Source organism: Drosophila sechellia, chromosome X (assembly GCF_004382195.2).
Source record: "Drosophila sechellia strain sech25 chromosome X, ASM438219v1, whole genome shotgun sequence".
Lineage (NCBI taxonomy): Eukaryota > Metazoa > Arthropoda > Insecta > Diptera > Drosophilidae > Drosophila > Drosophila sechellia.
This window is the reverse complement of record NC_045954.1, coordinates 20496711-20523076: the sequence shown is the minus strand read 5'-3', so window position 1 is coordinate 20523076 and position 26366 is coordinate 20496711. Positions and strand designations below refer to the sequence as shown.

The 26366-nt window shown below is 42.9% G+C and overlaps 3 protein-coding genes and 1 long non-coding RNA gene across 12 annotated transcripts in view; 2 read left to right on the top strand and 2 right to left on the bottom strand.

Moving 5' to 3' along the window:
• The first annotated feature begins 4221 nt into the window (after positions 1-4221).
• On the top strand, positions 4222-12818 carry LOC6615141 (mitogen-activated protein kinase kinase kinase 7). Of its 2 annotated transcripts, XM_002039521.2 has the most exons (8): positions 4222-5213; positions 5757-6056; positions 6301-6616; positions 6676-6857; positions 7067-7480; positions 7695-7743; positions 11627-12090; positions 12182-12818. In XM_002039521.2, the coding sequence occupies exons 1-8, from the start codon at positions 5145-5147 to the stop codon at positions 12428-12430; spliced, it is 2043 nt and encodes a 680-aa protein (XP_002039557.1). In that variant the 5' UTR covers positions 4222-5144; the 3' UTR covers positions 12431-12818. The 2 variants fall into 2 exon arrangements, with proteins under 2 accessions (XP_002039557.1, XP_032580195.1); XM_032724304.1 differs by lacking the exons at positions 4222-5213; positions 5757-6056; positions 6301-6616; ... (1 more) ...; positions 7067-7480; positions 7695-7743 and adding an exon at positions 10576-11138.
• LOC116801959 lies at positions 10011-10453 on the bottom strand. The gene is made up of 2 exons (XR_004362334.1): positions 10248-10453; positions 10011-10178 (listed from the first exon to the last, which is right to left on the bottom strand). It is a non-coding gene; the product is annotated as an uncharacterized LOC116801959 (long non-coding RNA).
• An 83-nt stretch (positions 12819-12901) lies between the features above and the next one.
• On the bottom strand, positions 12902-17068 carry LOC6615140 (kelch-like protein 26). The gene is made up of 4 exons (XM_002039520.2): positions 16548-17068; positions 14897-15746; positions 14449-14808; positions 12902-14297 (listed from the first exon to the last, which is right to left on the bottom strand). Exons 1-4 carry the CDS (start codon positions 16707-16709, stop codon positions 13837-13839), a joined length of 1833 nt encoding a protein of 610 aa, XP_002039556.1. The 5' UTR covers positions 16710-17068; the 3' UTR covers positions 12902-13836.
• Positions 17069-17826: 758 nt separating this feature from the next.
• LOC6615138 (uncharacterized protein K02A2.6) overlaps positions 17827-26366 on the top strand; it is a 42934-nt gene continuing 34394 nt past the window's right edge. For 4 of the 8 annotated variants that reach the window (XM_032726061.1, XM_032726059.1, XM_032726060.1 and 1 more), the window contains exon 1: positions 17911-19130. Coding sequence is in view for 2 of the 8 variants with exons in the window: in XM_032726063.1 (XP_032581954.1) it covers positions 20134-24096 (3963 nt within the window). In the remaining 6 variants the exon portion in view is untranslated. Of the gene's footprint in view, positions 19131-19183; positions 24246-26366 lie in introns of those variants that run through there. The other 4 variants (XM_032726058.1, XM_032726057.1, XM_032726063.1 and 1 more) reach the window with 4 other exon arrangements.

Sequence of the window (26366 nt, the reverse complement as noted above, 5' to 3'; positions counted from 1 at the left end):
AAAAGAACTTGGGGTATACAAAGTATATGGGTCCTGAGAACCATCTATTCGCAATCAAAGAGCAAAAATCTAAACTGATTAAAGTCCAAACAAGTGTCGGGAATTTCAAAACACGAATACAATAAAAATACATCAAATATACCAAATATGCATGAATCATACATTACAAAAGGTATAATATTTAAAGTATTCCGAGACATTTTTAAAAATGATCTATTAGTATCTAATAATATAAATAACAATAATAAATAATCTATATTATTAATATAGCAAAAATGTTAACTCTATAATAAATCAGTCGGCCGTCCTTTGAAATCTAAAAAACTCAAAAACCCTCTTATAACTCAAGATTCATTCTTTTTATTTATTTTTATAATTTAGCAAAGGTCACTCTAACGCCCACAAACAAAAGATATTTGAATACTGTGTTAATTTTGAATTAAAATTGATTTTTCTGGTCAATACTTTTTGATTGCGCCTCCCAAATTTCCAAATAACTTGAAAAAAACGTGAATTGGACTCATACTCATCTTGTGGAATATTAAATCGGACTACTAAAACATTATTTATAGTTATATACAAAAAATTAAATTTGGAAGCTATGATGATATGATGACTAAGATATGATAGCTCGGAAACAGTCGCTTTGTTCCCTCGCACTCCGCATAGCTTAGTAGGGGGTATGTAATAGTCGGTACTCGACTATAGCGTTACGTCTTGCAAAGATTAAAGGATGGATTTAACGATAATGCCATAGATCGAAGCATCTCTCCTCTGCTCGAAGATCAGAAAGGCCAACGACAAGTCGATAGAGGACGAAAAGGATACAGCTGCGAGGAGTGATGTTAACATCATGATCACATTCAGGTAGAAAGAACACAGTCCTCTTTTCTTCCATGGTCCATGGTTCTGAAAACAGGTTACCTGTATTCAGGACTCTCACTCTCACTCTGGGCTTCCCCCACTGTCAACACAGCCCATTTGAAGTTCACTGGAGCAGCTCCTCGGCTGCAATGTGCTGGTGCCTCCAGCGGCTTCCACGCCTTCTGGTCGTCCTTGCAGTTCCGCTCGTAGAGCTTGACAAAGCAGTTCCAGCTGTTGATATCGGTCATCGACTCGCAGGTGTTCTGGGACAGCTCGTTCATTGGAGAAGGTATTCATCGAAGGTACTCAATCGATATTCCCTCTGCAAGACTTAACTTGTAAACCTTGTAACTTAAGATCTGCTTAAATCTACAATACAATCCTCGTGTATCGGGTATGTTTCAATTAAAAATGCTTTATTTTCTGGGGCACTTGTTAAAAATAGCTAACTGCCCGATTTTTGAAGCATATTAATGAGATACAGATTTCATAAAATGTTTCTTAAACTTTTGGCAAGCTATGCATTGCAGCACAATGCTCGTATCTCAAGTTTTTTCATAAATCTGGGAATAAAGGATTTACTAAAGTTTTTAAATTAAAACAAGAGAGAATGCTATAGTCGACTTTCCCGACTATCAGATACCCGTTACTCAGCTAGTGGAAATGCGAACGCGAAATTTAATAATTTTTCTGGGATATCGATAGTTTGGGCGTGGCAGTTTTGTGCGGCTAGTAGATGTTAAAGTGGGCGTGGCAACAAACCTGCGCTGCGTCTATCTCTATGCTTAATCTCAACCATCTAGCGTTTATAGTTCCTGAGCTCTCGACGTTCATACGGACATGGCCAGATCGACTCGGCTATTGATCCTGATCAAGAATATATATATTTTATATGGTCGGAAACGCTTCCTTCTGCCTGTTACATACTTTTCATACCCTTTTACTTTGCGAGTAACGGGTATAAAAAGAAAATGCAAATGAGAAAATGTTCTAATTAACGCTCCATTTCAGGGATGGTCATAATATATTTGTGCGTCAACACTTAGACCATTTGACAATACATTGGTATGTTGGGAATAGCTTAACAGAAATCGCATATACTACATGTTCTGCATATATAGCCTTGCCTCTAGTACAACGAGGAATAAATTCATGAGGCGAATGAATAAATTCCTTCTCTCTTCCCTCTTCTGGGCAATCCACCTCTCCAAGTCCTTTATTTGCTCCTCGAGGTGCTGGAATTCTTCGTCGTAATCTGAGGACTGCGAACCCTCCTCCGACCCACTTGGCTGCTCGGGATCCCCTGTCGTCAAGACCTCGTCGTTTCCAGTTGACTCCGCTTCCGCGTCTGAATTCTCCGTCATTTCTGAATTACGTTGTGCTCTGGAGCTTGTTTCTCAGTCAACTAGTGAAACGAAAGTGAACTAAATATTCCGGAGGAACGAAATATTATGACAATCGAAAGCATAGCCAACTTGATCGAAAATAATTTGAATTTCAAATTATATCAGAACAGCCATAATCTAGCACAAAATGGCATATCTCAGTTAAGAGTCAAAATTTTATTTCTAGCTTGGACAGTAATCCTGATCTCCCTTCCTTTGAAGGCTCTAAACCGGTCTCTTCTCCATAATAAGAATCGCCAGGATAACAAAATCAACCAATGTGGATGTAAAATAAGGCAAAATATAGAATGTTTTGGCCTAATTAACGAACCATTTTAAGATTGCTCATAACATGTATTAACATGTTAACAGTAAGACCATAATGTTACCATAGTGCATTGATAATTTGGAAATAGGCCAACACAAATCCCATATATGTATTGGCATCGATGTTTTCAGGATCGACGGTTATCGAAGACGAAGCCTCGGTTATCGAAAAAGAAGTCTCTGAGGACTGAGGGGTCCCTTTATTCAACGGGTATGAAAAGAAAACAGTCCTGCAAAGTCATCTACCACGCCAGATGATCTTTAATTAGTTGAACGATTCAATTGACACTTGTAATAGTTTATACCAACTTGGAATTTGGAAGTAAAAAGAAAATGCAAAAGAGAATATGTGCTAATTGAAGCTCCATATCTGGGATGCTTATGATATATTTATGCGTCAACAATTACACCATTTGATAATACATTGGTATGTTGGGAATAGGTTAACAGAAGTCGCATATACTATATATCATGTACTTCTGCTAGGATTGCAGCAAAGAGGCGATTGAACAGCCCATTCAATTCCTGCTCCCGGGCCATCTCCCTTTTCAGGTGCTCTAGTTTCTCTAGGAGGGGCTGAAACTTCGCAGGTATCTTCTGGGTGGACACATTTATCGTATTCAAAGAAACTTCAGTTATCGAAGAAGAAGCCCCTGAGGACTACGAACCCACCTTCAATCCACTCGGGTGCTCAGGATCCTCTGTCAACTCGTCGTTTCCAAATGGCGTTGCTTCCGCGCTCGAATTCTCCGACATTTCTGAATTAGGTTGTGCTCTGGAGCTTGTTTCTCAGTCAAGTAGTGAAACGAAAGTGAACTAAATATTCCGGCGGAACGAAATATTGTGACAAATGAAAGCATAGCCAACTTGATCGAAAACCAATTTGAATTTTAAAATGTTTCCTTTTATTTCCTTTTATTTATTTTTCTTTTATTCAGTTTAAAATTGTTGCCATAATCTGGCAAATAATGACATATCTCAGTTAAAGACCTGATCAAAACAAGAAAGAAAACTATAATCAAGTTCCCCGACTATCAGATACCCGTTACTCAGCCAGTGTGAGTGCAAACGCAAAATTTCATAATTTTTCAAACCAACCACAGAAAAAGCAAAGATATTTAAAAAAGGTCCCAACAAGATATTCACATCAGCCAAATGCGGGACTTTAATTGAAAAGATTGGGATTCATAACTCATAAATTAAATTAGTTACTAATTTAAAATCCGGTGACATTAAGAACATTATGTCATAGATATAATTTTAGTTTAAATATCGTAATATACGCTGATCAAGAATATATAAATACAAATACAACAACGATTGCAAACTCTCGAAATGGGATGTACTGGTGCCATCTATCGGAGGTAATGTGTACCCGAGACGCAAGCAAAGCGCCAGAGGGCGACACAGCTTTTCTGACGAGATGTCATCACTATTTTTATTGGCAGTATTGGTATCTCGTGTGAGAATTAAAATGATGACTAATTTTTGAAAATATGCCGCACAAATAATAACTAGCCGTTAAATGGATAGACGATGTAGCTCGGATTAAAAGTACAAATACCATTAGTATCGTTATCGGCGAGACCACACGGTGCTAAGAAAAAATATCGACGTACCTTGCGCCCGATAGCTGGCACTAATATATCGATGACGGTCTTGTTAAATTATTAAAAAAAAAAAAGTTTGTACTTGAAAAGTACGGCGTATATCTACAGCGAAGAACGCAAGAACCCGCCAAGGAAGCGTCCGATGCAGACGCCATCTGTTCATGCATTGAGCCCGGAATCCGGAGGAATCCCGGCCAGGATGTGATGTGCGCACTGGGCCCTCTCCGCTGGTCGATATAAACTCGTGCCCCCCTCTTCTAGCCACCTTCTTGCTGTCCACCGCCTGCTCATTCTACCCCACAGTCCCATTCCCAGTCCTGCACAGCAATCATCTCCGTCTGAAGAAGGCTTCCGGTAGCACGAGTGGTGAAACCAGGCAGACTGCAAAGGTCACGGAGACCGCGGTGTCTTGGAAATCGGCGGAACACGGATACCGATCCACTGGGGTTGGCATCAGGCACCACTTTGTCCAGGAACCTGCAGCTGAGGAACCTAGAGAATATCTGAAGTCTCCTGGGAACTGCGAAACACACCATATCTTCGCAAAATGACGTGGTAAAAGTTGCCAGTCCCAATCTATGCAGAGGCAAGAAACTTTATGATGAGTCCAGGTCCAGATCTTGCAAAGATTCCGGAAACTCTGTCCCCAAGAGGAAACCAAAGACACAGCTAGGCAGGAATGAAATCGGGAACCCACGGAATCTTAGCCTAAGCAGGCGGAATCCCGATAATTCTCCCAAAATAGCGCACCACCTGGACGCCATAAAAGAGAGCCTTGAGGCAAGGAATCGGTGGCATACCTGGACAGTTGCAGAGAACTTTATACCTGGTAATCAGCCGCACCAAATGCAACTGCAACTAGTAAACTAGAACTCATTTGTGAGCCAAAACACTGACAAACGGAAGCTGCATCTGAAAAGCAAGTAGGGAACACCAGGATACTTAGCGTTCTACGGAGATGGCCACAGCATCGCTGGAAGCACTGCACGCAGCCTATGTGGACTTCAGTGAGCTAACACTAAGAGAGGTGTGCATACCAACCGGAATATACCCAAAGTGCAGAGCTCCTATTGGTGTATACGTATACGCAATCTTGAAACGATAAACAAGCAGTAATCATGTTCCATTTAGGGCAGAGCAAGTGCTCATTCTCATTAGTTAGTCGGATTATCACACTTTCAAAAAGCATGTTTAATCTATAAAAGTTTTTTTTTTGTTTTAAAGATGTATGCTGTGTTACAGCTCTGTTGAAAAACCCAAAACGGTTTTATATTTTAAACTTTTTTATTTGAAACCTACGCATTCCTAAATGCTTACATTCGTTTTAGGATTTCGTTTGAAATATTTTAAAACAAACTGCAGACTGTATACATATCTCAGCATATTTATTTATGATAGGATTTACGATACGATCTTATCAGTATAAGCAATGAATTTCAAGTTTGCCCATCACAATTCGTACGTCTGTTCTACTTGTAGTCAATTCAAACAGTATTAGTAATGAGGAGTTTTGCACAAGGGTACAACTGTGGATTCAGATCTAATACCTCCACCCTTTTTTCCCCCACAGAAAGTCGGCCATGGGTCCTACGGAGTGGTCTGCAAGGCCGTTTGGCGCGACAAGCTGGTTGCCGTCAAGGAGTTCTTCGCCAGCGCCGAGCAGAAGGACATCGAGAAGGAGGTGAAGCAGCTGTCGCGCGTGAAGCACCCGAACATCATCGCTCTGCACGGCATATCCTCGTACCAGCAGGCCACCTACCTGATAATGGAGTTCGCCGAAGGTGGATCGCTGCACAACTTCCTTCACGGCAAGGTGAAGCCGGCATATTCTCTAGCCCACGCCATGAGCTGGGCGCGCCAATGTGCAGAGGTAGGTAGTCGTCGAGGGGCGGTTTTAACGTAGAGCCCAACCCTGTAAGATTGTCCATCCAATTCGTTGATATTATCTGGTGAAATAATGACTCAAATGAATTGTGGTAAATCACATTCTTTGCATGATTACTCGAACAATTTCAATAGCTATTCCACATAACCTGAATTAAAATAATAATCATTTGTTTGAAGTTAAGCCTTTTACCTTCCCTAATTACATTTTCATTTGTTTTTCTCTCTAGGGTCTGTCATATTTGCATGCCATGACGCCAAAACCCCTGATACATCGCGACGTGAAGCCGCTGAACCTGCTCTTGACCAACAAGGGACGCAATCTGAAGATATGCGACTTCGGCACGGTGGCGGACAAGTCGACCATGATGACCAATAATCGCGGCAGTGCCGCTTGGATGGCGCCCGAGGTCTTCGAAGGCTCCAAGTATACGGAGAAGTGTGACATTTTCAGCTGGGCCATTGTGCTATGGGAGGTGCTGTCCAGGAAGCAGCCCTTTAAAGGCATCGACAATGCCTACACCATCCAGTGGAAGATCTACAAGGGTGCGTCCTCCAATTCACTCCTTTTCCATCGAGTTTATCAAGATCTGTGCTCCTCGCAGGTGAACGCCCGCCGCTGCTGACCACCTGCCCCAAGCGCATCGAGGACCTGATGACCGCCTGCTGGAAAACGGTGCCCGAGGATCGCCCGTCGATGCAGTACATAGTGGGCGTCATGCACGAGATCGTCAAGGACTATACGGGGGCGGACAAGGCCCTGGAATACACGTTTGTTAATCAACAGGTAAGACTTTAGTGGCTTTAGTGGGTCAATAAACAATTGTAAAAGGGTCAATTGCAAGGAAGGAAGGAAGTTTTCTTCTATTGAGGAAAGCGTTCTTTTACTTTGCCCGTCTATAAGATTTAATTTAAATTCGATATTGTTTGACACTAAATGCAACATTACCCGATACGGACTACAATGCTAACTCTGGATCCTTGAACTGCTCGCAGATTGTCACCAAAGAGAGCGACGGCACGGTGGCCGCTCAACCGGATAGCCTTAGTTCGCAGGAGGGGGAACTGAGCCCCTCGTCCACACAGTTAACACCGACAACGGCGGCCAACGCCAATGTGAACGCGATAGCAATATCAAAAACAACGACTAGCTCAATGACCGAAAATACCTCATCAACATCATCGGACATCACGCCGACGAACTCAGGCCAACTGGACAATAATCCGATATTCCACATGGTCAGCAATCGCTGGGACGCGATTCCCGAGGAGGAGAGCAACGAGAGCTGGAACGATAGCTTCAACCTCACCTCGTCGGTGGAGGCCACTCAGCGCCTCGAGACGATCCGGAACGGCATGATCCTGATGGCCTGCAAGCCCATGGAGCAGCTCACCCTCGACGTGGAGGCGGTACGTCTTGGGCTATCGTGTTATTGGTGTTATTGGGAAAATTTGATTTGATTTTTTTGTACACATAACTTTGGCAGTAACATTAATTTAATGTCATGTAATAGTAATAATTTAGCCTTGAGAATTGTCCAAATTGTTCCCAAAAACACCACTAACTTGTAAATGCAACATGTTGATCACTGAGTAATAGTTTCCCACGATCTTTTTCCTCCAGAACGGCTTTGATCTGAGTCACAGCGAAAGCAGCAGCAGCAGCACGAACGGTGAGTTTGCCATCGATACTGTGTGATCTTGCGTACGTCTATGAACCCACCTGCTGTCCGTTTGTTTTCCGCCCGCTTTCCTACGTCGGCCATGAATCACACGCACTTTGCCGTCGTTCAGAGACACAATGGCGTGGTCCCGTTTCTATATGATGGCATTTAATAACAACAATATTTCAATGCCCAAAGGAAACGTCTTAGTTGCACAAACATTCACAAGTGATTTTATCAATTAAATAAATTTGCCATCTTATTTGTGGAACAATAGTAGTAGATAGATATATAGATAGTATAACTTCGAACCCTGCTAGAAATAATATAATAGGGCCTAAGAACTGAAGTTGACGGATTCGTGCTGGGAACGCATAGTCAAAGAGGCCTATAAATTTAAATAATGATTCGTCCTACTGTCAAGGTGAACAGCCTCATGTATTAAAACCTCTTTGAATCGACTCACTTAAATCGTGGAACTAGGGTATCCGAGTTTCGACTCTATTGCCGCAGGTCACTCTTACTAGAGCGTCCCAGCTTGACGCATTGTGTCCACTTCTGTGGCACGACAGCTGTTCGCAGGTGACGCATTTTCGCCCAGTGTAAACAATGCACTCGCCAATGCCTGGTTAATTGGCCGTCGCGGTGTTTTGGCATTATGCACATACTTGCGAATGCACAAGGAATCTTTTGAACATTATTCAATTGTCAATGGTCTGGCTGTGCGGCCTATAAATTATAAATATTTAGTGCGCTCATTCGGATCGGAACGGATCGGTTGGGATGGGATTAGATTTGGGATCTCGCAATGCTGTGGGGCGTACGTAGTTGGGATAGATCGGGAATTTCTTAGCCATGAATCTATCCTATTTTTATATTCAGATGTTCACAAACTGAGGTTGCTTTTATTAGCTAAATATAAGACGCATTTAAAACTATTCCTTCGCGAAATTTCATGAGCTGGCCATTTTACCAAAGCTTCCATCAAAGAAGAAGTGTATGAAACGTTAACTGATTCGCACAGAAACCGATATACCCGCGGCAATTCCACGGTAGCGGCCCCAAATAGTTGCACACAATTTCGCTGCACAATTAAATAATTTGTAATTTGTTAGCCTGGCAATTTTGGGACAGATTTATAACCGAAGGCATGCTCCGTCGCTGCTGCCCGGCGAGCATAAACAACAACACCCCGCTGGGTGATGGGTAAGAAAGGGGGTGGGGTGGGTGGTAGGATGGGGCGGTGCTCGGGGAGATCGGAGCAGATATAGAAATATAGGAACGCACACATGACGATGCGATCGCCACGGACTTTTGAGCATCAGCCCCAGCGAAACGCGAAACATGACTCACCCGGCAATAATCTCACTTTTATTTCGATTTCGTCTATATGGCGCACATACACACAGATGGCAGATCGTAGAACTTATATATAGATCGGGGCATATAGCGGATAGATGTGTGTGCATACATATGTGCGGAACGATGTTACCGATTTGTATAATCGGTGGGAGCCGTCGAATCGAGCGGGCAAATCTCACTTGGCTCTCGGTTGACACAGACGGACGAGATCTCCGACTTACATATCCACATAGATGCCATATGCCCATGCTATATGCCATATATCGCCCAGAATTCGTACATATATAAGCATATAGTATATGCTATATAGGATTTGTATCTGACACATGGTATATGGAAGCCATGTACTGCGCTGGCAATGTGTAAATAGTAAATGCATCAACGGCCGAGTCGAGATACTTTTTGGCTCTCGATGTTCTCGGAGTTCGCCGGCTGCGTCAGAATCTAATACACAGCAAGAAATGCGCTGGGAAGCGGAGTAAAAGCCATTGTTAGATTCTATCTTCACCCTGAGTAGTAGTAACAATCTAAACGAAAATGGGAATCATCCACTTCAAGTGCAGCATTTAAGCCATATCCTTTCGCTATTTTTTTGGGAACAAATATTTTCTTTCAGTGCAGGGAAATTATTCCGTTTTCCGTCCGCACCGCACTCCCCTGAGATTTCCCAACTGCAGATGCCGACTGCATTAATCACCGCTTTCGATCGATGTTCGCCGCATCGAATTTGAATGAATCTTCATTGACTTTTGGTTCGTCATGGAATTTGGTGGGTGGGTGGTTGTCTATTCATCGGGGATCTCGCTCGAAAGGGTTATCTTTCACCAGGGTGAATTACGAACTGTACTGTAGATGGAAAACTAGTATTCCTGCGACCATAAATGGTTTATACCATCTAGCGAAATGATAGCATCTTGCCCAATGAAATGCCTGTATTTTGGATAATAACATGACCAGGATTTAGTGAGTCATTGGCTACAGTAGCCGATTTAAACTGTTCAGATACATGCATTTTTAATAGGAGGTATACGTTTTCGGAAATGTATTTCGACTGTACTGCAATCGCCTGTATTTGGAAGTACCTGTAAGTGCTGAGTCACTGAGTGCGGTTTTCGAAAACGTTTTTCAAATCAGTTCGCCGAATGACTCACCCACCACCGATTGCCTGTGCTTACTGCGTGTCCCAGGCAAAGAAACCACTTAACCCGCACATCTCGGGGCGTTTTCCGCCCCGCCGAGTGGGAATGATGCCACGGATTTGCGTTCTGGCCGCGTCATCGTCATCGGGGCCTCCGTGTATAGTATATAACCTCCGACACACCGAATTCCCCGTCGGTACCGACCAGATACGAGCGATCTTGCCACATCTGCGGAGCGTTTAGAAGGCAATCCCCGGCGCGAGAATTGGCGCGTTTGTTTGCTCTACGGCGAACGTGGATGTGGATGTGGATGTGGACGTCTCGGCTTTGGCCTCAGTGTGCGTCCGATAGCCGTGCGATATTGAGTGGTACGCGAAATGTTCCGGAGTGATCGGGATCGTCTGCAGCGCACTTTGCCGCGGAACTTGGCCGAAACGAACCTCGCGGCCAGAAGCGTTTGGCCAGGAAATGCCCCCTAAAAAAGCGTCGAAGCCGCCCGTTTGCGATTGAAATTTCCACAACATTTTCGCGATTTGTTTGCGGTTTGTTTTCCCCGAGTCGAAAACAACAAAATAGGAAAAACAAAAAGGCACAAGTGTGTTGTTCGGTGGAAAATAGCGAGCAGCAGATCTGAACCGAACTGAACTGAACCGAGTTGTGTGTGCGGAAAACACGTCATCGCAAGAAAATCAGCGGCGGAGAAAAGAAAAGTGCCAGAGTGCGGGTACAAACAATGTGAAGGATTTTCATCCGCATACTGCTGAGTGTGGCGCACCTTCCGATGCGAATTCCATATAGCCACAGTGTCACCACAAAAATCCTGCAATCCCAAGATGTGCGACACACGCGCCCTGATCAACACCAAACAGACCAGCGATCTGCACAGTTGTTGGATCATATATAGTAGGTGGTCGGTCCCGAACACGCATCCTTTGGAGGACCCTCTAATCTGGCCAGAAGTTGCTCTTAAGTTGATTGTGTTTCCTTCGGACTCTTAGTTTTTTTCAGTGCTATGAATACTAAGTATTTATTGCTTGAAATTAATAGGATCTTAGGATCACGCACTTAGATTTATATATTGATGCACATATTTCAATTTGCTTTGACTTACGTTTAGGTAAATCTTAGGTTTTGGTTAGCAGTTAAAGGAAAATGAATGGAAAAGAATGAAAGTCATCGACTATCTTAAAGATAGTCATGTAGAAGTTAAGTTTCAAGCTTAATAATCGCATAAGAGTAGTACTAGCTGGATTTGAACTGAATAATTTCTGGAGTGTATGGTTGAAACAATCTTATTCAAATCGGAATCTAAATAGGCACTATTCCCTGATTATTGAAGGGATTTGAACTGGCTATCAATAATGCTTACTTGAACGGAACTGTCATTGCAGCAAAGAGCGATGGCCGCGAACGACTCACGGTGACGGACACCAAGCCGGTGATGATGACCACGGATCTGACCAACAACAACGGCGGCATCCACGCCCACTCGAACGGACTGCTGAGCCATGCGAATGGTCGGCAAGCGGCGGATGAGGAGCTGCAGGAACAAGAGTATGAGCAGGAGATTGTCAACTCGCTGGACGTCGACGTGGATCCCGACGAGGATGAGAACGACGGCACCGAGCAATCACTGGCCGAGATTCTTGATCCGGAGCTCCAGCCAGAGCCGCCGATACCCAACGATGCCGAATCGCAGCTCATCTACCGGGAGCACCGACACATGGCCAAGGAGTACCTGAGCGTCGACACGAACCTCTACTACGCGCAGGACTTCAAGGACAAGCTCATCGTGCAGATGGACCGAACCGAGCGCGAACAGAAGCAGGAGCTTCTGCGCAAGATGAAGGACAAGGTGAGCCTAGCCTCAGAAATTAAGCTATTTTTTGATTCCATAAAATGTCCTGAAAATATAATATCTGTGACTTTGTTTTTTATTTACTCAGGAGGGTCTGCAGAGTCTTTACAACAATCTGCAGCAGCAGTACGCTTCACGCCAACTTGCGGCCGGCCATCATCCGCACCCTCAGCCCCATCCGCATCCGCATCCGCATCAGCATCCACACTCGCATCCGAATCCGCATTTGCTTGCCCTGCAGGATGAGGTCTGTGGACTGCTGCACGGGTCGGTGTGCGGAGGCTCAGAGTCCATGGAAGAAGGCTGGGTGGTCATCCCACCGCATCACAACGCGTAGTCTCGTGCGCTGCCGGATCGATCGACTCTCTATGTCTTTTAGGCTAGTACTGTAAACTTTAATCGGCAATCCGTTATCTGTAATCTGTAATCCAATATTCGTAGTCTGTATCCGTACGATTAGCCATAGCAGTTTGTTTATTTCTATATCTATGACTATTTCGTTGTAAGCGTTCTTTGTTTAAGTCTAAGCGTATTCAGTCCGTGTTTCTTTTAATTTAGCAAACAACTGTTTCGACCCATTAGCCGTCTCGCAAACTTTGTTTAGGTTTTAATATTATGATTAAGCTTAAAATACACTTAGCATTAGCACATGTATCTGTTCGAGGAAACTGACAAGGAGTAGACCAAAAAAATATAAAAACCATCGAAAGCAACGACAAAACAAACTGGAGCCCTTTTTTATTACATGGAAAAGTAGTTTCCAAATCCAATACGTGTAGGCCACAAAGAAAAACGTGCGGAAATCACATCGATTTAGAATTTAATTTATTGCCGACGACCTTAAATACTGAGTAATAAATTCTATATACAAAATGTAAGCCTAGAAAGTCCTTCCTTTTATCGTCAATTTAACGAAGAACGTTTTAGTGCAATAAATTAGGCAGTGTCCTTGTCTCAGAATCGCAAGGAAATACTACTTTTAATGTTTACTTAAATAGGGATGCTTTCAAGCCTTGTGTTGAAAAAAAAATTATGAATGAATGAATGCTTCGACGAAGGAGGGGAGGACAGTCCAGAATTAGGAACGAACTTATTCTAGTTTATACAAATTAAGTACATGTTCTACATATTTTACACTCTATTATCAGAGCTCGTAAAAAAGGTTTCTTCGTAAAGAGCTCTACGAAATAACTTAAAAGCAAGTATATGCAAAATGAATTGGTCGTTTTACAAATTCGATATGTCATTTAGATGCCGTGAATGCTAATTCTTTATAAGCTTTATGATTTTTTTATATTTACATTATTGGATCACGACATAGCTCTATGTGTTTGCTTTTACATTCTTCAAAAAAGTTTCAAAAGCTGCATTTTCAAACTCATGAATGTCAAGTATCTGTCATTTTTATACATTATGTTTGCTTACGGATGAAATATGCATGGCAATTAAAGGAGAGTCGCAGCCACGCAAATAAACCCTATTTTTCGAGCTCTGACTTATCAATCAAGTGAGAAATGAAGGCATATGCGGTCTATACAAGTTAATTAAAGGTTATTTAATAATTTATCATTGTCTGTGTATTCGTTCGAGAGCGAAATTAAGGCAAATGCGGTCTGTTGCCGTGCTTGGCACATTCTTGTCACTGCAGTCATCACAAAATCTCGCAAAATATCATGAGAATCGCTAAATTCGATGGGGAAGGATGGAGATGGAGGTGGAGGCCTGCAGTTGCTTCCGCAGCAGTTAGGCATCGCAATTGGGCACGTAGATGGCCACGCAGGTTGATTCCCACACATCGTTGGGCGAGGCCCACGAGTCCTTTTCGTGCCACCATTTCTTGGTATCCAAGTCGTAGGCCATTGTCTCCGCACTGGCCCGATCAATCGACTCCGTGGAGTCCAGTCCGCCCACAAAGAATATAGTTCTGCCCATCGCGGTCACGCCGGTGTAGAACTTGGGCGCCGGTATCTTCGTCTCCAGGCTCCACGTGTTGGTCTCAATATCATAGGCATATATGTGCTCCACCAGAACCCGCCATTCCGTCAAACTCTCGTGCCATCCGCCGCAGGCATAGATGCGATTATCCAACGCCACCAAAACGTGGTCACAGCAGGGCGTGGGCATCGGGGCCAGCTCCTGCCAGACTTCCGTCTTTGTGTCGAATACCCACATGCTCGCCAGTATGTTGGCCAAGTGGACGCCACCTGTTAAATAAGAAAGAAAGTTCAATAAAATAGGGACTTGGAAACGAACGCCTTCCGCTCATTCTGAACTATGCATGAACACTTCCTGCACATTTAATTTAGTGCGAAGCACTGCATCGTTTACAAGCTGCTTTGGGCATGGAAAACACACCAGAGATGTAAAGCTTGTCGCCCACAACGACGCCGGCATGCTGACTGCGATTCTCCTGCAGACTAGGCATATAGGTCCATACATTCTTGACGATATCGTAGCGCTCCACGTTGGAGACCATGCGCAGGGCTTCTTCGTTATCATCGTCCAGAATGCCGCCCACCGCATACAGATGCTGAGTGCCCACTGCGTTCAACGAGAAACGGCAGCGATCCTGCTGAATGGGTGCTATGGTCATCCAGGTATTCCTGAGCGGACAGTAACAGAAGCCAAAGGGATGGATGTACTCCTTCAAAAAGACATCGTACGCTCCGCCCACGATGAACAGTTTGTTGTTTAGTACAGCCGTTCCAAAGTTGCCTGGAATGCAATTGAACATCTATATTGTAATACAATGATATAGAATTTATCAAAAAAAGTCTATCCTAATTCGAGTCCGAACACTTACACTGATCGATGTGGGGAATGGCGGTCAACTCATACCAATTCATTTTCTTTGGCGAAAAGCACATTATTACATTGGTCAGTCCGTTCCCCTCGAAGCCCCCGATCTTCAGCAGGCAGAGCTCCATGCCCCGCATGTTTGTTGGTCCCTGTGGCAGTGACTGATCCTTCAGGGGCACCACTCCGTTGAGTCGGTGCCGCATGTGCTCCTGTTTTATTCGGTTGTAGTAGCTGGTGGGCAGTGGCAGCTGCTTTCCCTTATCCAGCGAGCAGTTCATGTTCCTCAGTTCGTCCACGGACTTATAGCTGATGTGTGGCCATTTGATCAGCCTCAGCAGATCCCCCAAGGCGCTCTCATTCAGCTGTTGTTCGATCGCAAAGCTGCATACCAGACGCACCAGATCCTGCTCGGCCACGTCAATGGGAAAGTTGCTGGTGAGGATGAAGCGCAGCTGGTCCACCTTCATTTCTTTGAAGTCCGATGTGGTCGCGAACTCCTCAAAGTGAGCGCACATATAGCGGTAGGCCCTTTCGGATAAGTCCATAATTCCATAGATATCGGCCATTCCCGCAATGGCCAGGCAGTTTTCCATCTCGATCTTTGCGCCCAGAAAGATCGTGCATCGCTCAATCACCTCGCGCACCTGGACGTGCGTGGCTGCCGCCAGGATCTCCTCGATGTTATCGTAGTTCAGCTCCAGCACCGATGTGTATATGTAGTCGATGATCGAGCCCATGGCCCTGGCTTTAATACCGTAGAGATTGATCTCGTCCTGGCGCGACTCAATCATGGCACAGTCGGCGAACATGGCGCAAAAGTAGTCGCTGCTGGCCGCCAGGACGACGCGGTGAGCCTGTAAAGGTGTGAAACATGGCAATAAATAAGTAAGTGTTACTATAAGTTATTGATTAAGCTACCAGTGTAACGACAAACGCTAATAATAACCCATGTTATTTTTGAAAACATTTCAATCGGATTTCTGAAAATCTGTATCATAAAACATTTCTATGAATTTTCTGGATTTATGTATCTGAATACACACATATATGAATCCGATTCCGGGAATCCCTAAATATTCATAGGTAGCGCGATCAAAATGCGTCATCGGCAGAAACACATCAATTTGTGTCGCGAATTTGTTTTCGTTTTGCATTATTAGCAAGAGAAAGTAAAGATGAGCTTTTTTGCTGGCCACGATTATCGATTCGCCTACCACTTTGCCACTCTAACCCTATAACTAGTCACCTTATGCTTTCGTGGTTTCCGATATATAATTAACACGAGCTCACCAAATGGCCAACTGGCCAAATTGCCAAACCGCCGAGTTTAGGATGCGAGCAATCCGGTTTAGTGCGATTTCTATTTGCTCTATGCGGAGCCATTGAAGGTATTGCCGTAACTAACCTAGCCTAATCACAACCAAGTTGCTCTGAAAGATAATCTATGCATACTTGCTATGCGCACTCTGGGAGCCAAGCTTGTGCAACCCAACTTCATGCGCCTTCGGAGATGTGCCTGCCCACCACCTGGCGTGGCATGAAGCTATACGTAACGGCTCTTGGCTCAGCTGATCCCACAGATGTGGCACCATCTCTGAAGCAGATCCCATAGGTGGGGCTGCTCCAAGTAGCTGTTGCTCGGTGAGGGATCCTACCTTGAATCGGTGATCCTCGACGATCAGAGTGACGTCCGTGAGTTTCTCCTCGTTGCGCAGCTTGTTCAGGCCGCGCAGAAGGGTCTCCTCCTCGGGGGACAAGGGATTCACAGGAGTTTTTGCCGCAGCCGACGTTGCTGTCGCTGCTGGCGTCGCTGCCATGCTGTGCGCTGTACTCTCTCGGAACGGATTAAAGATTAGAGCGGGCTATTAACCTATATGTTAACCTATGTAGGCCCAAGGTTGGGGAATCCGTCTGATAAGAAATACTTGAGATGACCGAGCTTCTGGTGCGCGTGCGAGTGCGAGCGAGAGGGTAGCGCGTTCTGTTTACACTCGCGGCCAGCTGTCCACAAACCGTTATTTGGCGAACTGTGAACCGTTCTACACAAATATACGCACGAAATTAGCTGTGAATTATTGCTAAACACTAGCAGAGAAAAAAGTTTCGCGTGCGATTTCTTTGCTTGTTGCTGCCTCTTTGCTTCTTTTTCTCCTTTCGACTTTTTACTTTTCGTTTGTTTGACGTTTCTTCTCTTGACGTTTGAACTGCCAAGTCGGCTAGCACCGCCAGTGATGCGCATTTAGCTATCGATTGCGGAGCGCGATCGCTAAAAATTATATTTTCCAAATTCAAATATATACCCGTTTTCCTGTGTGCTTTTAATTGAGAGACGGGTGAGTATGCAATTTAATAGGCTTTTATAAGAGCATGCCGGCTTGCAAAATAAGTCTTATTAAGTCTTGCTTAGTTAGTTACTTAGTTTAATTTCGTAGTTTACTTTAACTTTGGGCAGAAATATTACTACTTATAGAATAATTAATTAATTTCTTTAAATATGTAAATCCCATCGGAAATATTTTAGTATTTCACGTTAGGGATTTCTTTCTTTTAAGTAAATGTTTTTCGGATCCGCAATTAATTTTGATACAAGAAAATATATCTAATTAAGTATTATATACATATATTTATACGTAATATCACAGTGTGGGTCAGTTCAAACACATTCTTAAAAATACATGTTCATTCTTCGTCCTGCATTTATTCAGCCTGCTGTATCTTTTTACTGCAAATATTTTAGAATAAAGTGCTGGTTAGCGGGTAAAAAATAATATTTAACTTTTTTCTCACAATATCTACAGTTTCCAGTGTTGAGTAATAACCAAAGATTTGTGCGGTAGTGATATCGCAGCATAAGCCGATAAGCTGCTGCAAAGTATCCACATACGTCCATGCATGAAAACATCGATAGCCTGCGTGGCATCGGCCGTATTCCATCTCTACTCGACTGGTCTGGTCACTCGAAAATCACATCGGACGAAATCGAGTGGAAAGCGGAGCAAGTAAAACAAGAAGTAGAGTAAAACACACAACTAATTAATTGTAATTTGGCCGAAAGTGCAGACGGTGCGCGCGCGATCGCTTGATTGTATTGTGAATCATTAGTAATTAACGCAGCGTAAGTGCAGGCGCAACCCCAACAACAAACGTGTAGCGTGAATTTTTTTTGTGTGAAAAGGAAAAGGCGAAAAGTGTAATAAAAAAGTAAAAAGCAAGCGATGAATGTGTGCAAGGCGTACCAAAAAATACAAGAAGCGATGCAAGGCGAACAAAACACACAACGAATTCGGCAAACATTTTGGTTGTTCGCTAGTTAAAGTAATTAGTTTATTGCTCGCCGCCGCCGACGACGCCAAAAACAACAACCACAACAACAGCAGCAACGAAAGAAAGCAACAGTCAAATGGCGAAGAAGAAGCATAAGCTGAAGCGGCAACAACAACAAATTGGAGTGCAAAATGCAACGTGCATGAAATAAAGATATTTACTCTGTTTTTGTTGTTTTTTTGCACAGGCCCAAATGAAAATTGTCGCGCTGTTTCTTTTTCTTCCCTTCTCTTTCCCGCACGCTGCAACCTTAAAGAAGAACCAAAAAAGCGGAGCAATTACGAAAGGAAGGAAAAGAAATGAAGCCGTGTAGGTGTGTGTGAGTGTGTTTTTGTGTGCGGTATGTGCTTGTGTGCGCGCCACATGCCAGCAGCGACGGCGACTGCGGCGTCGGCAGCATGTAGAACCCAAAAAATAAAGCAAAACAAAAAAATCCACAAGGAAAACAAGCTACGGTTATGATAATAGTATCAATAGCATCGCGTTCACTGACAATTAAAATTGGTTAAAAAAAAAAACATACATTTTGGTATCTTTAAAGTAAATCTTATCTTATGTCACGAAAGTAAAAGAGTGCAATCTTTTCTACTTTTCTTGAGTTATCAAAAAGATAGAATGCCCTTTGAAGTGCTATTATTTTGACCGCTACTGTCGATTTTTTGGCTGCCACTGACTCACATTTCATTGATAAGAAGAAGAATGAATTGAAAAGAGAGGAAAGAATGGGAAAGAATTGAAGAATGTCCTTAAATAAACAAACAATAAATAGCCTTATCAGCTCCACACCGTTTTTGTTGTGTTTTTTCTAGTTTGCAAAATTAAAACGAAATCATAAATATACAAATAGGCAGCAACAAAAAAGTGTAAAAGAGAATCGTCAGAGGAGAGGGAGAAGAAAATCTTCCTGGTTTTTGGTAAGTACCATATGCTTTTTGTTTATTTTATAAAAATGTGTAAATCTAAACAGTATAACAATTGAAGAATCGGCACTTATCGGCTCGTTTTGTGCACTCTCTTTATTGCTCTCTTGCTCTGTTCCCATCTTTCACGTTGTGGGAACCGGTGCGAGAGGAAGATGAGCGCAACTCACGCCCTCCCGATTAATCTAACATAAGCAGAGAGACGAGCGATCGGGCTGGAGAGAGAGAGGCAGTCGATTAATGGAGTTGAATGTGAACACACGTATTAGAATACCATTGTGAACTAGTAATAAATAATATAACTAACTGTGAAATAAAGTGTATTGAAACGAAGACTAAACTACCGAATTATTACATTGGCGACGAGGTAAAAAAAAAAAACAACTTATAAATTAATCAAAATAAGAAAAATTCAGTGCAAACCGGCATATGCTGAAATTAGCACGCAACAGTCCCGTTAGTTTGTTCTTTTCGTTCCCTGGCGTTCTTCGTATATATATGAACGCGCGGGCAAATGCACGCTGACGAACGAATGTGATGAAGAGAAGAGAGAATGAAGGAAAATGAATAAAATATAAGAATGCTCGCAGGCATTTCAGTTATGGCAGCTCGTATGTAAAAAAAAAACACAACAACAATAAAAGAATGAAAAATAAAAGGAAAGAGAAAACAACTGACAAATTACAGTGACAGTGCCAAGAGACACAGATTTTATTACTGTTCTATCTGACTTGGGTCAGGGGCTGTACTAAAAGTACAAGCCCAGTAAATAATTTTGAGCTGACTTAAGTCAGGGGCTGTACTAGATGTACAAGCCGAGTAAATAATTTTGAGCTGACTTAAGTCAGGGGCTGTACTAGATGTACGAGCCGAACAAATAATCATAAGCTGATTCAAGTCAGGGGCTGTACTAAAGGTACGAGTCGAATAATTAGATATGAGCTGATTTGGATCAGGGGCTGTACTAAAGTATCAGTCGATAGTCGACCTACAAGCAATGGCAGAGAGCGTAATCAGGCCGTTTCTTTGCGAGACGATTGAGAAGTCCCTGTTGCGTGTGGAATGGGAGAAATGGCTTAGAGCTTTCGAAATATATGTGCAAGCTGAGGAGATCATCAGTTCACCATCCCGGAAAAGAAACAAACTGTTACATCTTGGCGGCCCTCAGCTACAAACGGTAGCATTTTCACTGCCCGGAGCCGTGATAACAGAAACGGCGGCTGGAGACCAGACCGACATATTTCAGACGTTAGTCGATAAGTTGAATGCGTTTTTCTCGCCGAAACAGAACTCAAGTTTCGAGAGACATTTATTTAGGAACCTTTCTCCTGCAGAGGGGGAGACATTTGCGAAGTTTGTATTGAGGCTGAGATACCAAATTCAAAAATGCGATTTTGGATCCACTAAAGCCGAAATCGAGGAGATCTGTTTAAAGGATAAGATCATCGATAGCTGCGCCAACATAAGCCTAAAACGGAAACTTTTGGAAAAAGAGTACAATTTATCGGAGATAATAAATCTCTGCCAAATGGAGGAAGAAATCAACAAAGAGTCCGAGATAATGCGACCACAGCTGAATCTGGAGGGAATAAACAGAATACAAACGAATACAAAATCGTCCAACATGCAGTGGGAGTGCAGCAGATGTGGTCGAAAAGGCCACAACCATAATAGCCCCAATTGTCCAGCCTTAAAACAACAATGCAATAAATGCACACGGTTCGGGCACTTTGCAAACAAGTGCCGAACCAATTTAAAGCGACCAGGAAACCAGAACAACAGCAATGCAACAAAACGACAACGCTCAAACGTGAACCTGGTAAATGAAGGGGATGATAAGAAACCGGCAAATAACTGTTTTAAAATTCTAAGTGACGACGAAGACGAAGTAATCAAATGCCAAGTGGGTGGCCAAGAAATGCCTTTCATCATCGACTCAGGATCACGTTTCAATCTCATAAGTCCGGAGGATTGGTCAATTCTACAAGATAAGAAAGCAACAATTTTCAACGTCCAATGGGACTGCTCGAATCATTTTAGAGCATATGCTTCAGACGAATTACTGCAAATAATCTGTTGTTTTGATGCACCTGTATCCATTGGATCTAACCCGGAGGTAATTGCTCCATTTTTTGTAATTAAAAAAGGAAAACAATCACTACTGGGCAAGGAAACGGCGATAAAGCTACAAGTATTACGACTCGGTTTGGGAGTCCACAGTATAGAGAGCGTATCTCCATTTCCAAAATGGAAAGGATTGCCAGTTAAACTATCCATTGACCCAGACATCAAACCAGTTCAACAACCGATGAGGCGGATTCCAATAGCGTTGGAAGAGAAAGTTATTGGAAAACTGGAGGAAGCGTTAGCCCTCGATATCATTGAACCAGTAATAGGACATTCTCAATGGATCTCACCAATGGTCATGACATTCAAAGAAAACGGGGATCTCCGCATCTGTATAGACATGAGACTAGCTAATAAAGCAATTTTAAGGGAGAACTATCCATTGCCTATCTTCGAAACGTTTATGACCAAACTGAGAGGAGCGAAATATTTTTCTCGTCTGGATCTCAAATATGCATATCATCAATTAGAATTGGACGAGGCTAGCAGAGCTATAACAACTTTCATAACTCCTCGTGGGTTGTTCCGGTATAAGCGATTGATGTTCGGGGTTAACTCTGCACCCGAAATTTTTCAAAGAAGACTGGAGGAGCTACTGGCACCGTGCCGAAATGTCCTGAATTATATCGATGATATCATCATATTCGGAACCAATGAAAATGGCCATGATAACGCCGTAAAAGAAATAAAGGAGATATTGGAGAAAAACAATGTCCTCTTGAATGGGGAGAAATGCATTTGGAAGACGGATAAAGTTAAATTTCTTGGGCATATCCTGTCAGATAGAGGAATTGAAGTTGATCCGGAAAAAGTATCCACAATCCTTTCATTCAGAAGTCCCAAAAATAAGGAGGAGGTCCGCAGTTTTCTGGGCCTTGTCACTTATGTTGGCAAATTCATACCGGATTTAGCCGACCGTACAGAACCATTAAGACGTTTGCTAAGAAAGGATTGCAGATTTAATTGGGATAAAAATGAGGAAAAAGCATACAAGGACCTAAAATCTCATTTGGCCAAGATACCAAACTTGTCCTATTTTGACCCCGATAACACTACACAACTGATAGCCGACGCCAGCCCTGTCGCGCTCGGAGCTGTACTATTACAGTTCACTAGAGACAAGGAACTAAAAATAATTTCGTTTGCTAGTCGGAGTCTATCGGATGTTGAAAAGCGATATTCACAGACGGAAAAAGAAAGTCTGGCCTTAGTCTGGGCTGTTGAGAAGTTTTATTTTTACCTGGCTGGATTAGAATTCGAGCTGGTGACGGATCACAAACCACTGGAGGCAATATTCAAACCAACTTCGAAGCCTCCAGCGCGAATTGAAAGGTGGCTCTTACGCATACAGGCGTTCAAGTTTAAAGTAATCTACAAGGCGGGAAAAGAGAATATTTCAGACGCTCTGTCTCGACTTTGTGAACCGGCTGCGACGAACTCTTCCTGGCGAAATGATGAATATAATGTCTTTCGGGTCATCGAATACTCTGTTCCTGCAGCGTTACACATATCAGAAATATCCCAAGCAAATAGTATGGATGAGGAAATCATTGACGCCATGGCCTGTTTGGAGACTGACACTTGGGATCCATGTACATCAAACAAATTTTACCCATTTCGATATGAACTTTCGACGCTTGGGAAAATTCTGCTTAGAGGAACACGATTAGTCATCCCGGCAACACTTCGAAAGAGAGTATTAGAACTTGCCCATGAAGGTCATCCAGGCGAGTCTGCAATGAAGCGGCGTTTAAGGTCAAAGGTATGGTGGCCACGCATCGACCGAGACGCAGAGAATTTTGTAAAAGCATGTAGAGACTGTTTAGTAGTCTCTCAACCTTTAGGCCCAGCACCGATGCAGAGAACACCATTTCCAACAAGCGCTTGGATGTCGATAGCCAGTGATCTTTTGGGTCCATTGCCGAATGGAAAATATGTCCTGGTCTTTATAGACTATTTTTCAAGATACATGGAGCTAAAGTTTATGCAATCGATATCCTCAACAGCTATTATTGGGGCAATGAAGGAAATATTCTGCCGATTAGGGTTTCCAAAGTACCTGCGGACAGATAATGGTAGACAGTACGTTAGTGAGATGTTTGAAAATTATTGCAGTTTGAATGGCATTACCCTAATACGGACTCCACCATATTGGCCTCAGGCTAATGGTGAGGTGGAGAATATAAACAAGTCCCTAGTAAAAAGACTAAAAATTGCACACTTAAACAAGAAGAACTTGGAGCAGGAAATTCAGGAGTTTCTTTTAATGCATAACGTCACCCCTCATGGTACTACTGGAACAGCCCCTTCAGAGTTAATGTTTAATCGTTTGATTCGAGATAAAATTCCTAACATACAAGATGTTGTAGGGGTTTTTACTGACTCGGCTGAAAAAGATAATGACCAGATACAAAAGCATAAAGGTAAAGTAGCTGGTGATAAAAAGAGAGGGGCAAAGGATGTAGACATTCAGGTAGGAGATCAGGTACTAATGAAAAACGTAATATTTCCTAGTAAGCTGACACCGAACTTTGACATAACTGAATACCAGGTCTTGGAGCGAGAGGGAAATATTGTTAAAGTCTCAGGGGGTGGTAAGACACTTCTTAGGGACGTTAGCCATCTAAAAAAGATTCCAGCTGCCTCCACCACGATGACGGTTCCGGCTTCCACCACGAACTTGGAGGAACACAACCAACACTTGCTGGCCAAATCATCCGAGGAAAACGATACGTCTGCGAGACCTGGGTTGAAGCTCAAGCTGAAAAACATAGGAGGGATGTGGGAACCGGTGCGAGAGGAAGATGAGCGCAACTCACGCCCTCCCGATTAATCTAACATAAGCAGAGAGACGAGCGATCGGGCTGGAGAGAGAGAGGCAGTCGATTAATGGAGTTGAATGTGAACACACGTATTAGAATACCATTGTGAACTAGTAATAAATAATATAACTAACTGTGAAATAAAGTGTATTGAAACGAAGACTAAACTACCGAATTATTACACACGTCTTCCATTTACCGTTGTACGCCAGCAGCGAAAGTTGTCTTCCTGCTTTTTAGGTTTTTTTGTTTACGTTCCAGACTCCCTTCTCTCTTCTACTGGGCCTCTTTCTTCTGCAAGAATTCGCAGAGAGAACACAAGAGAATAGGCGAAGAGAAGACTTAAAGCATTTTGCATATCAAAAAAATTGGTTTATTCTTAAAACTTCAGCATTACTTTTTATTTTTCGATAAATAATTGCAATAAATAAACCTTTTAACCTTTTTCGAACTTCAAAAACCCTGTCATATTTTTAACTGTCTGATTAAGTTTTGAAAATGAGCTCTAGTTCAGATGACCAACAGGAATAAATTACTTAATTACTAAAACTATTCCCAAATTACCGCAATTTTTGCTGGTTATAACGATATTGCCATACAGCGCCCGCTTAAAAATTGCAGGATAATTTTCGTGAAACCCCCGTAATTTGCAATCAATACTCTGCGGTTTTCAAATTTCCCATTTCGCAGTGGAATTATCGGGCACTTTCGCCCAACTTTTTATCCATGTCCTGTTTTACTATTTTGCCACTTAGTTTCGTTGACATTGCCCCTAACTTGAGGACAATGGGCAAATAAAGACATGAACAATCGGAGCACACGCACCTCTGCCGCAAATGGTAAAAGTCAATAGATAATTATGTGTAATGAGCAAAGAATTACGTTGCCCAATTGGCAATTATTGCAACAATAGTTAAATCCATTACGTGCTCCTCCCCCCCCCGAATGCCGGCCAATAATAACGGGCATTTCCAGCTCGATCCCGAACTCGGACCGAATCACGAATTGTAAGAAAACCCAACTTTACTGTTACTGTTATTGCCTCTCCATGGGCTAATGTTATTTTGTATTTTGTTTTCCATTTTTTTTTATTTTGTGTCTTGGTCAACACGCAAGAAGCAAAAGTAACACAAGAAAACCAGAGGGGCGCGGAAAAAAACAGCAACAAACTAAAATTACATAAAACCTTGAAGGTACACGCGCAGAAACAAATGCTCTTGCTAAAAAATAGGGTTCACATGGGGTTCTCAAAAGTCTCGAGCTCGAAACTGAAAGGAAATCGAACTCGGACGTATTCAATTATTATTAAAAAAATAACTATAGAACTATATTGAGACTCGGATTCGGAGAATCTCAACCTTTTTCGCCATCTCACCTCCGCTTCTTTGTAACGCGAAGTAAAGCGGCCCAGTCCTTTCTCTCAGTGTAGGGACGTGGCTGGGGGCCTGGGAACCGCTGTCTTCACCTTCTGCCTCAACTCTAAGCCTGGTGGCAGCGGCCCGAGCACGAGCCGCCTTAACCCAAAGTGGGGGAAACGAACTCGGGTCCGAGCCAAGCCGCTTGATTAACCTTCTTTTTTATTAAAATATTTTTGTTGACTCTTTTCGTGTGCTCATTGCTGTTGCTGTTGCTATTGGTTTTGTTTTTGTTTTTGTTTTTGTTTTGGTCGTGGTTTCAAGGCGGCCACGTTCGGGATGGGAAATTAAATGCACTGCAATTACTGCACCCAAAAAAGCCGCGCAACATACATAAATACATGCATATGTGTATGTATGTACAAAGAGAATGGAAGTCAGGGGGAGATAGGATCTGGGCGGGGATTAGAGTTCAAGGGAAGAGAGTTGTCGAGGGGGGTTGCCGCAGACTAGGCTTCACTTTACCTGTACAGTGGGCACCCGGAAAATCAGATTGCGGCGCTCTGCAAAACAGCATATGCGTAAAAAGCAATCAATTAGCATCTCTTGTCTTTTTCACTTTTATGCGATGCAATTCGAGCTTTGCAACACTTCGATTTAACATATTTATTTACCCATTTTTTTTTATTTTTTGCATCTATTAGTCACTTGTTGTTGCTGGTGGTCGTCGGTTAATTAAGCTCAAACATTTGTCAACGACTGGCCATTGTTCTTTTTGTTGCTTTGTTTGGCTTTGTTGCAAGTCGCGTGAAAATTACAACGTTATACAATTTAAGTACTAGAATTAAAGACTTGTTGTTGTTGCCGTGGCTGCTGTCGCATGACGAGAAAGCGGCGGCGAAAACACAGAGATGACATAACTAATG